At 40.3% G+C, this 13,554-nt stretch overlaps 1 protein-coding gene across 6 annotated transcripts in view; it reads left to right on the plus strand.

Moving 5' to 3' along the window:
* RBM44 (RNA binding motif protein 44) overlaps positions 1–13,554 on the plus strand; it is a 32,803-nt gene that overhangs the window by 3,251 nt on the left and 15,998 nt on the right. For all 6 annotated transcript variants that reach the window (XM_074315849.1, XM_074315853.1, XM_074315854.1 and 3 more), the window contains 8 exons: positions 2,908–2,998; positions 6,151–7,754; positions 8,050–8,108; positions 10,228–10,404; positions 10,866–11,049; positions 11,143–11,165; positions 11,300–11,384; positions 13,060–13,174. In XM_074315849.1, the coding sequence (XP_074171950.1) occupies positions 2,926–2,998; positions 6,151–7,754; positions 8,050–8,108; positions 10,228–10,404; positions 10,866–11,049; positions 11,143–11,165; positions 11,300–11,384; positions 13,060–13,174 (2,320 nt within the window). In that variant the 5' untranslated portion in view covers positions 2,908–2,925. The remainder of the gene's footprint in view (positions 1–2,907; positions 2,999–6,150; positions 7,755–8,049; positions 8,109–10,227; positions 10,405–10,865; positions 11,050–11,142; positions 11,166–11,299; positions 11,385–13,059; positions 13,175–13,554) is intronic.

A 13,554-nucleotide genomic window follows, 5' to 3' on the forward strand; every position in this document is an offset into this window, starting at 1 on the left:
TTACATCAGGCAAGTTTGAGAAAAGGTGCTCTGTAATAAGATTTATGTGCTCCTTCACCATCCTCCCCACCCCGGTTTTGGAAAATGCTCGTTATGTGCCTGTCATGCTTCATAAGGGCAGAGACTGATGTCCTCAACACTTAGCATATGACTTAGCACATAGCAGTTCAGTTAATACTGAATAATACATTACAGGATGATTCTCTAGAGAAATGTCTTTATTCTTGAAACTGGAATGTAATTTCTTGGTAATAGAGTAGGTATATTTTAATATCATTAGAAACTTCCAAACAGTTTTCTAAAATGTTTTAACCAGTTTGTATTTCCTCTAATAATGTATGAGTTCATTTGTCCACATCCTCACCAGTATTTGAAAAATTATCACTTTTTATTGAATATGGCTTACACCCTCCTATCTGCAACTGAATTGAATTAGTGTCTTTCTCAAAAATCAAATGGAACTGTTCCTGAACTCTCATAATTTGTTCTTTAATCTCTTAGTCCAACATTTATAAGTCTTGAAATCTGTGTCATCCAACTTTCTTCTTCGAGATTGTTTTCGCTATGCTAGGTTCATTGCATTTCCATGTAAGTTACAGTCAACTTTCCCCCAAAATCCTTCCGCAATTTTGATTGAACTTGTGTTGAATCTATAGTTCAATTTGTAGAGAACACAGCTTAACAATATTGTGTCTCAATCCATGAGCACGCCTGGCCCGGCCTCCTGCAGAGCCAAGCCCCCTGTGCACAGTCCGGACACTCCTGAGGCTTTCCTGCTGTCGGGAGGGGCCCAGCACTGCGTCCAGGGGGCAGATGGGGCCAGAAGGCGCCGTGCAGAAAGCCCCCGTCACCAGGACGAGTTCCACCTGCCTGCCCTTCCTTCTGCTCACACCAGGATCTGCTCAGTGTCGCCCTGCTTCTGACCTTCTATGTCCTGACACACAGGCCTGATTTCATCCCCAAACGGAGGGGCCTGCAAAACAGGGCAATTAGTCACGTGACGGCACAGCAGGCCCGGGGCTCAGTTACCACTGTGCCTGGGGGAGCATCTGCGGCCTCTCCCAGGGCCAGGAAGACAGAGCCCTGGAGGCAGAGGGAAGCTGAGGCCAATGCAGTGGCCGGGGGCGTGGAAAAGTGGGGCCTGCAGGCCTTCTCACTGGCACCCGGCTGCCCCTGCCACGAGGGATTCCTGGGCTCTTGGCCTCTGCGGCTTGGCCTCTGCGGACGCATTTCTCTGGGATCTCTCTGAGAAAGGAAATGGGCTTCCCCCTCCCTAGCCACCCAGCTCCACAGGTGGGCACCCCCAGGCCCTCTGGGGCTCACCCTCAGAACCCGCCAGGGAGCAGAAATGCTGACCCAGGGCAAACCCCGACGCAAGGGCCTCCCACTCCCGAAGGAAGACAGTTCCTCTGGCTGGTGGGACACAGCAAGTGGGGTGCCTGCTGGTGAGGTGGGGCTGTGCGCCTGATCCGAGGACCTCCCCCAGGCCCCAGGGGTCCCTCTGACTCCTCCCATGTCTGCCTGCCTGCCACAGGCCGGCTCTGGGCACTGGGCACGTAGTGGAGGACAGTGGATCCCAGACCCTTCCGCCCCCTCGGCCCCCTCTGTTGCGAGCACAGGTCTGGGTGCACCATCCCCAATAGCACCTTTCTTTGCCAGGTCATGGGTCCCATTGCCCAGCCCTGGTTCTGCTCCCTGGTCAGCCAGGCTGAGCTCCTGAGACAGGGCGAGGGGCCTGACAGACAGGCCTCTGTCATTGCTGTCCTCGCCAAAACGTCCACCGGCTCCCGGCCGGGCCAAGGGTGGTGCTGGGCTTTGGTGCTGCCTGCAGACCCTTCTCTGGCAGGACCAGCGGCATTCCCGCAGGCTCTGTTGAGATGCCCTCTAGGCTGGGTCCCAGAAGGTGTCTGAGTGGGTGGAGGACAGGGTCTGCCCGCTTCCCTCCGCCCACCAGCAAACACGGAGTCCCAGATGCCTCCCTGTCCCAGCCGGGGCCTCTGTCCCCCGCCTGGGCTGGGCTGCTCTGGCCTCGCTGGCCCAGCAGCCTGACCCTAACGGATTGCAGGGGTGGCTGTGGAGAGCTCCAGGCCCAGCCCAAGTAACTAGCTTAGGCTTCCTCTTGTGGCAGCTGAGTTCAAAGAGCCATTGTCATTAATTTTTTAAAACACCTTTATTGAGGTCTATTTTACTCATTTCAAATGTACAATTCAATGAATTTAGTAACTTTATCAAGTGGTGCAGCCATCACACCAAATATTTTAGAACATTTTAGTCCCTCCAATAAGATCCCTTATGTCCATTTTCAGTTGACCCCTCTTCCTATCCCCTAACCCCAGGCAGCCACTAATCTATTTTCTATATAAATTTGCTATTCTTTACATTCATTTAAATGGAGTCATACAATATGATCTCTTGTCTGGCTTCTTTCATTCGGCACAATGTTTCTGAGATTAATCCACAAGGTTACACGTGTCAGTAGCTTGTTCCTTTTTACTGCTGGGAGATACGCCGTTGCATGGGTGTACCATGTCATCGGTTCTCAGTAAGTCCACAGTTGGTTTGGAAACATTTTTGGTTCAGGTTTCATATATAAACAGCATTACATTATACCTTTAATACTCTACTTTTTGGATTCAGACTTTTTTGGTGGTCTAATACATTGTGGGTTTTCTTTAATGTTCCTTGGAATTTTTAAAAGAATATATTTTGTGTTTAAATAGTACAGTCTTTTGTATAGTTGTCAATTTATGCTTTTAAAAAAGTTGTTCAAATGTTCTACCATTTTATTAGCCCTCTTAGATTGGAATCTTTGACTGTCTTTGCCACTTTATCAAATTCATATTTTTCTAATACTTTTTAAATACAATACCAAGTATCATAATCGTTCAATATTTATACCTATTCTAGACTATACATCCTTGAAAGATGCAGGCCACTGCAGTGGTGGAGACAGCTTCTGGTAAAGGCTACCACAGTAATGGAGGAAACAGCCAAAAAGGTGAGGGAACAGGCCAGTTGCCTTTATTCTGGGTGGAGAGAGGTACTAAATATAACTGGGCTAGATAATTCCCCCTCCAGTGTTGCTACTTTTTAAGACTCCTTCCCAGTCATGTGGTAAGATTCAGCATGTTTTACCTTGGCAAACTCACCCAGGTGATTTTTGGTGAATATGGGCAGTCTACGCAGGAGCTCTCAGGGAAATGGAAGATTTAGAGAGGAGAAGGGGAACCAGAAGAGGGTTTCTGTCCAGCCAGGCTTTCAGGAACTTGTGACAGGTACAGTTGCCTTAAGTGGAAAGTGGACAGGTTGACGTCTGCTACCCAAGTTGTATGTTTTGTCTTCACACAACTGTGAAATTTCTTTTTCTGGGGTAATGGTAGAAGAGAAAATAAGAAATAAAAAGCTAGCTGACTAAACTTTATGTGTTTATGAATATATGTGGGTTAAATATTAAGAGAACTTTAGAATACAATAAAAATGCTATTTCAAGTCAGAAGGGAAGTAATGGATTTTTCAGCAAATGGTCGTAAGGCAATTGACCATCCATTTGGGGAAAAAATTAAGTTCGGTTCCTACCTTATGCTAGAAAGAAACATTAATTCTACATAGTGTGACAAGGCTAAGTGTTACACAGAATTAGAATAAATTATAAAAGAATACTTTATAATCATGTGGTAGGGAAGGTCAGAGGGACAAAACCCAGAAGGGAGAGAAGACTAATCCATTTAACTAAATAATCTAAAAAAACATGGTATGATAAGATATTACAAAAAGTGAAAAAGTAAGCAAACTACGAAAAAGTCACATATAAATATGAAAAATAAATAATTAGTACCCAGAATATATAACAAACACCTGTACAAATCCCTAAGAAAAGCACAGTCAACCCATGCGTTTATAATTGCAGCCAGCACTGCTTTCCTTGGCTCCAGCCCCATATTTATAACAGTAATTAGATGTTTGAATCTGGGTGTCTTTTCGCTCACCTCAAATTCCACCTGCCTGGAAATGAACTCATCATCTTCTCCCCCCTAGCTTTCCCTCTTTATCTTCTAAACCAGCTCTTTTTCACAAAGGCCCTATTCTCTAGCTCCAAATATTCCCATTCAGCTGTAATACCAAGTTGTAAGCCTTAGTATTATCTTAGAGTGATTGCCCAGTTGGTGAGTCATGAAATCAGTTTAGTTGGTTGTGATCAGCTGTTTTAAAAAGAAATAAAATAGACTAGAAAGTACCAGAATACATTGGACATAATCGGAGTAATTACTGTTTTGTAAAATGTTTGTTTCACTTATACATACACATACATTCAGTATGTGTGTACTGGAGCTTGATATAAAACGTGTTTCTGATTGTGTCCTTAGGCAAAAAAATAATTAAAAAAAAAATTGAAAGTCACTAATCTCTCTCTCTCCCTTGTCTATCATTCCCAACTAACCACCCAGTCTTGTCAGTTATGGACTTTGATGCCAACGTCAGTCCCATGTCTGCACTCGGGGTCAAGCTGCCTCAGTCTCCCCTTCACGCCTTCCTTCTTCCTGTTGCCAAGGGTGTCTAAACTCAGTCCCATTCCCATGACTGCCCTTGTAAGAAGCTTTCTGTGGTCCCCCGGAGCCTTAGAATGAGAGCTAGACTCCTTAGCACATCATGAAACGCCTTTCTGGTCACAGCCTCTGTCTTTCCCTGGAGCATTTTCACTCCCGATAAGGGGACTTACAAAGAACATGCCGAAAATGCCATGCTCCTTCACCCTGCTAACCGTGTGCTGTTTGGTTGGCCTAAGACAACTGTGTTTTGTTTCAAACATGTTTTAAATGTAAAGTTTCCTCCGAAATCTGCTTCTCCTTTCATCTTAAGCACTTACCGCTCATCGCCACCTCTGTTCGCACACGCATTTATCTATATTGCAGTTACGTGAGCTTTTCATATTTGTGACCCTTGGGAAAGCCAGGAGTATTTGAATGCAGCACCTTTCCTTTGTTCCTGCAATGCTGAAGGCTGGAGCTACGAGGCACTCAAATGTTACAGGTGGACGGGCTGCTTTATAAGTAGTAAACTCCTTGCATTGAAAGAGTTCAAAGGGGCTGGCCCGGTGGCTCAGGCGGTTAGAGCTCCATGCTCCTAAGTCCAAAGGCTGCCGGTTCGATTCCCACATGGGCCAGCGGGCTCTCAACCACAAGGTTGCCGGTTCAATTCCTCGAGTCCCACAAGGGATGGTGGGCAGCGCCCCCTGCAACTAAGATTGAACACGGCACCTTGAGCTGATCTGCCTCCCGGATGGCTCAGTTGTTGGTTGGAGCGCGGGCTCTCAACCACAAGGTTGCCAGTTCAATTCCTCGAGTCCCGCAAGGGATGGTGGGCAGTGCCCCCTGCAACTAAGATTGAACACGGCACCTTGAGCTGAGCTGCAGCTGAGCTCCCGGATGGCTCAGTTGGTTGGAGCGTGTCCTCTCAACCACAAGGTTGCTGGTTTTGACTCCCGGAAGGTATGGTGGGCTGTGCCCCCTGCAACTAGCAACGGCAACTGGACCTGGAGCTGAGCGGCGCCCTCCACAACTAAGACTAAAAGGACAACAACTTGAAGCTGAACGGCGCCCTCCACAACTAAGATTGAAAGGACAACAACTTGACTTGGAAAAAAGGCCTGGAAGTACACACTGTTCCCCAATAAAGTCTTGTTCCCCTTCCCCAATAAAATCTAAAAAAAAAAAAAAAGAGTTCAAGGCAAATCTTGGCTACTGTCTTAGCTGGGGCTGCCATAACCAAATACCATAGACCGCGGGGCTTAAGCCACAGATACTTATTTTCTCACAATTCCTGAGGCTAGGAGTCTGAATCACGGTGCTGGCACAGTCAGGTTCTGGTGAAGGCTCTCTGCCTTCTGGGGGGCCTCATCCTCATGACCTCATCTAGGCCTGATCACCTCCCAGAGTTCCCATCTCCAATGACGGTCACAGTAGACATAGGAATTTTGAGGGGGACACAGTTTAGTCCATAGCAGCCACCATAAGGGGTACTTGTCATGGGTCATGTACAAACTATTTCTCTATTGGGAAGAGCTTGGACCAGATCACCTCTAGGTTCTTTTCTACTGTTTAGATTCTGTAATGTTGCTGTTATTAACATTTTATTCTTTTTTTTTTAAATCAGATGAGCCTTCTAATCCTAAGAAAGAAAATTTATTATCTTCCAATGGTTGCAATGAAGCCAGATTGACTTTTCTTGATGACTGGGATTTCTTGGCACCAAAACAAGGAACTAATGACAAAAAAATCAGCAGTATTGACAAAATAGATTTGCTGGCGCCATCTTTTAGTACAAGTCCAGGCACTAACACTGAGCGTCTTCACTGTCAGTCAGATGAGTCTGAATGCAGCACTGACTATTCTTTGAATGAAACATTCTTCACACATTATTCAGACTCAAAACTAAAAAACCAAAGTCTTTTAAATTCAGAATTCGATTCTGAAATGCAGGAAAGGGAGGAGGTATTTTTGGATATTTTGGAACATCAAGGTAATAAGATTATTGGCTTAGAAAGAATCTTCAACATTTCAGATGATGATTATAAAGAAACTGCCGAAGATGTGCGAAGGCATGATGAAGATGAAGACGTACAGCAGGAGTATTACAGTGAGGAGGAACCTGAATATCTAAGGAACCGTTTATCTTTGCACCGAACAGAAACATTAAACATACCGAATCTGGAAGTTGTTGGATTAAGAGATTCAGGTTATGAAGTTAAATGTGCTAGCAACTTAGAACTTAATCATATTGAGTTGGATGTTGACATGGAAAGTAGTTCTAGCATCTCTTTTGATTCAGTTGATGTTTATGGACAAGAAGATTCACCCCTTGTCTCTACATTTCAGAATTCTGTTATCTTAAGAGAATATCATGAACCAAAGCATGAAAAGTATAAGGAACAAGAGACTAGTTTAATGTACCACACAGCATCTGATGAAGTACTGAGTAGTCTTACTGAAAACCAGGATTATCAATCTAAGACTGGTTTCTCGAACCCTCAGAAAACATTAAAAACTAAAATTTATACTGGCAAAATGAACTCTCAAGTAACTGAAACTAAAGATTTTTGTGGAAATACAAAGGTTGAGAACAGAATGTTACACCTTGAAAATCCTAGCACATTGCCACGGTTCAAAGCTTTAGAGACATCACTACAACCCTATAAAGATTATCAAGCTTCCTGGACCTCTGCTTTTGATGATTCAGTAACTTCTGCTGGTGGCTCTTCCCATTATAAAAGCCTACAAAGTACTCCTAACCCAGCCTTAGCTTTTTCTCTGGCTCTACCAAGGATTGGCGTCAAAGATAATCAGGCAGTAAAAGAAGATAGCTCCCTAAAAGTTGCTAATGCCAGTACCACAACTAAAAAATGTGTTCACGATGTGGAAGGGGCATGTCTTGAATCAGTGACAGGGGCAGCAAAGGGTACAGTCACAGTTAATCAGACAGTGGATGTTAGCGCTGATTTTAGGGCTTGTTTCACAACCAGCAGAGCGACAAGTGCAAGATCTTCCGTAGTGTCCACATCAAGCAACACAGAGATAGCAATGATGAATGAAAAATGGCCTGGTGAACGGCCAAGTGAGAAACAAACACGTGTGACCTGCAATACAGATTGGTCATATGGTCAAGACAATGGAGATATACAGAGGGCTGTGACAAAAGGATCCCCGGGAAAATCTCTCTCAGCTGACAGTGTCAAACCTAATGGAAATGTCCTAAATAAGGTAAAACCTGTATGATTAATAATAGAATTTTATTTGACTTATAAAGAAACAGTGTATACTCGTGTAAATGTTTTGGTCCATTAAATTTTAGCAGGGGTTCCCGAGGCTTTTGTGACAAAATGCTGGATAGAGAGAAAAGGTGAATAGATTGCAGCCAACTCTATCCTCTCTGGTGGCAGCTATTGCCACAAAGTCAATGAGAAATTTGGTTTTGCATTTTACCAGTTTGAAACTCCAGATAGAACATGTGTTGTTTGTCATGTATTTCTAATCTGATTTTAAATCATGTTTGCAGGATTCCCTGGAATTAAGAAAAACATTTGCCATTGCAGACTTAATGGAACATCCTGAGATGTAAGTTAAATGTATAAGCACATGGGGGAAAAATCAAAATAGTACTTTGATTTTTTTGTAGGGTACTTAACCATATAGAATAATACTAGAAGGTGTGATCAAACAATACGGTGAATGTTTAAATAACAAAAATTATTACAGTGAAAGACACGTTGCCATTAATCCCCTTCAAAATACTCTCCCTCGCTTTAAACACACTTATCCCATCGTTCTTGCCACTTTCTGAAGCAGTTCTGGAAGTCCTCTTCTGTGAGTGAGTGTCTTTAGTTGTGCTGCTGTCGTGGCTGCCTCGATGTCCTGAATCATTTGACTTGAGAGAAGAGCCAGAAGTCACACGTGCCAGATCTGATAAGTAAGGTGGATGAGGACACACCGTAATGTTTTTATTTGACAGAAATTGCCGTACCAGAAGCGATGTGTGACATGGAGCGTTGTCACAATGGAGGATGAAGTAAAGACACTCAGAAAAGAGGACTTCCAGAGTTGCTTCAGAAAGCGGCAAGAACGATGGGATAAGTGTGTTCGAAGTGAGGGGGAGTATTTTGAGGGGGATTAATGGTAGTGTGCCTTTTACTGTAATAATTTTATAAAAATTTAAACATTGACCATATTTTTAAATCACATTTCATAGCTTAAAGGGACCTTGAGAGAGCATCTGCTTCACTGTATGCCTTCAAACAAATAAATATTAGGATAATATAGAATGTTAAAGCTTTTGCACTGAGATTCCAGTGTCAGAAATTCCTTTAGAAAGTCATAGGATCTTTATTTATTCAACCCAAATCCGTGCTGATTTAATTACTCAGTTTTCTTTATTTAATCCCCCTGTAGACCGTAACAAAACAGCACCTTTGCAAAATGTATATATGAAGAAGTAAATAGCTACTTTCACTAGGGTACATTAATCTTGATTTTAATTTATTGTATAATTTATTTTGCATTTATTAGACACCCTTATAATGCATAATACAATGGAGAACCAGGAGGTGGGGGGTGGGGAGAGAAAAGGGGAAGTCTCTGAGAAGCCAAATTTGTTTTCATGCTCTGAGGTCCTTTACTTTTTCCTTCATTCTTCTAATGATTTTAATTCAGTATCCAATCCTATAAAATTAAAGAGAAGAGTTGGTTTCCAAAGGCAGAAGTACTGAGAACAGCTAGAAGGGGCAACTAGTAGCAAGAACTATTTCAAAAAATGTAGTGATTTGGGGCTTTTTGATATAATAACACAGCAAAATATTTGCTTATAATAATGACCCTTAATTATTAAGAAAAATGTAAATATGTCTATTTTCTATTAAAAAGATAACATATTTAGGAATAGTTTCCATCTAGAATGCTTATAACTTTTTTTTAAATGTTGGCCAAAGCTTGGTTTAGCTGTAAATTCTGGATAAAGTCAGTACTTTACTTTGGAATTCTTTTATGTAAAAGAAGGTATGAATTTGAGAATTATTACTTCCTTGACTTCTAGGAGAATATACAGAAGGTGCCAAAAAAATGTTTATACATTTTAAGAAAGGAAAAAACTGTATTAAAATTGTAATACTCAATAGATACCAAAAACAAAAGATGAATAAAAGTCGCGTTTGACTTCTATAATTACAAGAGGTGCTCAAAGTGATTGCCATCAGTGTAATTTTAATACAGTATTACCTTGGTTTTTGAATGTCTCCGTTGACGAACATTTCGGTTTACAAATACCGTCAACCCAGAAGTAAATGCTTCGGTTTTCGAACAAGCCTCGGAAGTCGAACATGTCACACAGCTTCCGCTGAGTGCAAGATCCTGAGGCCTAGCTGTCGGCTGTTTGCAAACAATTCAGATCTCGAATGGTCTCCCGGAATGGATTATGTTTGAAAACCGAGGTACCACTGTACAGTTTTCCCCTACCCTAAAATGTGTATACTTTTTTTTTTTGGCACTCTCTGTATTTAGCTTTGACTCTTGACATCCTTGTTTTCTGCAGCTGTAATGTGTTCCTACAGCCTTTCCATGTTTGGTGGAAATTGATTTAAACTTGACAGGGAAATGTAACAAACTTAAAATCTGTGTCTAGAGGCATGTCATTAGCACAAAAGAATATTTGAAATCACACCTAATCGTATTTTTCATTTTAAAGGGAACCTCAACTTTCTAAAGAAATGGAGAAGAATTTGCCATCAGAGTGCTGTCAGAACACAATGCAGAGAGCCATCAAGGCAGAGATGCACCTTTTAAATGTTCAGTTTCAGATGTGTTGTCACCATTGTATTTATATTTACAAACTTGTGATGGAAAATCGGGAAGGATTAAATAGGTGGTTGTTAATTTTAAATCTGTATCTTACTAGAAATGTATCACTAGTTTTAAATTTATTCTAGAAAATTTCTTCAATTTTCATTTTTGAAGGGCAAAATGAAGGGTAGATTGTAACTGGATTTTAAAAAGTAGTACATTTAAATTTCATGGACAGTCAACAGTGCATGTTGGGATGTTGAATCTAGTAAAAAGATAGATCTGATGTTTCTTGTCAAGTCCAAGTACAGATGAAGTCAGTTGCAGGGTTTCGCATGACATTCCATTCCATTCTTTATGGCTTATGTATTGAGGGTTGGTGGTACTGCCCCTAGAAAAACAAATCTGCAGTTCATTTTCTTTTACTATACATTGAAAAGAAAAAAATTTTAAAGATCTGATTGTTAGAACTAAATATATGATATTAGAGTTAAATGGATGACTTGGGCCTAACTCAGTTTTGTGAACTTCACTTTTGAACAGGAATTTATCAAGTAATTCTACTAAGAAGGAATTAGGATCAACACTGCTATCTGCTTTGGGAGACTTAAAAGTTAGATACATGAATTTGAAAGAAAAAATAAACAAGGGCATACCACTGGAAGAGCTGCCCCCACTGTCAGTAGAATCAAAATTATTATCTGCCTTCTCTACCTTTGCTTCCAGGGTATGTATTTATGTTTTAGGAACAAAATTTTTACTTCATTTAGGTAAAACATTTTAAGCTGAAAGATTTTTCTTCCCTTCTCTGTCTTTCCAGATAATGAAAAAAGAACCATGTGTGTAAGTAATGATTTCGTCTAATTTGGAATTCATTAGATCTTAAAAATTGCTTAATTTAGTTAACTTCATGTTTTCCATTTTGGTCCTTAGATAGAACATTGATAAATCCTTTAATGAAATGTTTATCTGTTTAGCTTTTCAGGAGCAGATTCTGCACTAGATAATCAAAGTACATGTGATGTTGACGTTTCTTCGAGCCTGAAACAGACATTCTCTCAAGTGAGATTTCAAGTAGCTCATCAGTGTAAATCTTTGATTTTATGGTTTAAGCAAAGTAAACTCTTAATTTGCGGGAGGTCTCACATCCTTCTTTTCACTCAACTGGCTAACTGTGTGCTACTGTCTGTGGAGTGTAACTGATTGGAAGGAATATAATGTCCTCGTCAAACAGATGTCAATAGTATATGTTGAGTAGGGTGACCATACAGTTTATCATCCAACCAGGAGACCTAAGGATGAATGGTAGTGTTGTTAATAATTCACCATGACAACAGTTATATGGTGTCTCTGGACTGTCAAACCTGGACTGTCTCTGGCTGACCATGACTTAGGGCCACCATCATGTTGATCCAGTGTGGGAAAAATTAGTGTCTTAGAAAATTCATCTCATGAGGTAGAGTATTATCTTACTCATTTTAGACAGGGCAAACTTTTAATTCCTCCTTTATTGAAATGATGAAAATATAATGTGTTATAATGTCTTTCATAGGTTTTCTTAATCTTTCTTAGTCCCCAAGGAAGTGTTTGTCAGACGACAAGTCTATGGAAAAGTACTCTGCAAATGGTGAAGTGATACAGAAACATAAGTTATATTCCATTATCAAGGGAGGCAATGGGAAAGGACAGCTGGTGTTTATTCCTACTTTCTGACTTTGGTTTTAACCCTGAGGCTATATTATTTGGGTAGTCTTATATAATAAGATGCATTCCAAAGCCAAAAGTGAAATACTTGATTGATTTATATTCCTTTCTATTAATATAAATGATTAAAAGTAAATTTCCTTCGCAGTTCATTAATTCCATTGTTCTACTCTTTAAAAAAAAACAAATTCTGTTATCCACAAAGAATTAATAGATCTAAAAACCAAATTTTTATATCCTCAAATTTCTTACATAGTTTGCTTAAACAACGTACCATTTAATGGCATAATGTTCTGGAGTGATTGTGTTTCATCACTGTAGTGGTAGCAATGTATAAGCTGCTTATTTGGGGGAGAACAATTATTTTTAAAAGTACAAGATGCAGCTATAACATAATTTTTATAAGCATTAGCTATAAAACAATATTTTAAGTTGGGATTACATTTTAATACCTGTCTCATTAAATTAACAGCTTTTGCATGAAAGCCAGTGTAGTATTTCTAAATTTTAATTACTTGTGCACCATCTTGACAATTTTTCATAGCCATATATTACCTATAATGTTATTTATATATTTCTTTAAATCTTTTCAAATAAACTTAACATGTAAAGAGTAACTTATTATTCCATATGGGAAAGAAACATTACTTCCTATGGATATAAAGTATACATTAACACACATTAAGCATATAACTGTTGAATGTGAGTATGAGAAGTACTTATACGTATATCTCCAAAAATCATCTGGATTACTTCTACTGTGCGTATGCTACACTTGGGTAATAATGGTAGTGTAAGCATATAGTCACTGCATGCAGACTGGGTTCAAACCCTAATTCTTGTTAACTGTGTGACAGACAGAGAGCAACAAGTCACACAGATTCAATTTGCTCACGTGTGAATTTGGGTGGACAGTGATTTTACTCTCATAGCCTTCATTGCGGTGGGCGCTCGTGCCAGTGAAGACTGCCCTCCACATAGTAAGAGCGTCATAACTGTTGGTCCTTATTGTGTTTATTAATTTAACCCTCAGGTGTCTTTATCATCTGACACTAGTCACCCCAACCAAGGCACATCACCCAAGGAAGCTGGTTTAAACAATGGTGGTGTAGATGTATACTTTAGTCAACTGAAACTTGATGATAAAGGTCAGTATCAAAATGTATTGTCTTGTGTTGTTGCCAAAAAACAAATAATAAGGCTTAAAATATCGCCAGTGCCCATTCAGAAAGTCAGAATACATATTCTTAGTTGACTGAATGGCTTCATTCTGGTTATGAATGTTAAGTATATTCTTTTTACATGCACTTGACATCTTTAAGGTTACTTCATATACCTGATAGTGCCAAATAATATTACAGACTTTTATTCTTCTGGGTCATGTTTTCCAACCTGAAAATTCTCCCTTCTGTCCAATTTATATCTCTGTAAATTATGTGTAGTATCTTTGTTTTATCCTCTTATGAAAAGAGATTATTATGATCATTCCAAAAAGATCATTAATTCAAATTTTAATGAAATAAAGAGC

This window comes from Rhinolophus sinicus, linkage group LG01 (genome assembly GCF_036562045.2).
Source record: "Rhinolophus sinicus isolate RSC01 linkage group LG01, ASM3656204v1, whole genome shotgun sequence".
NCBI classification, from domain to species: domain Eukaryota; kingdom Metazoa; phylum Chordata; class Mammalia; order Chiroptera; family Rhinolophidae; genus Rhinolophus; species Rhinolophus sinicus.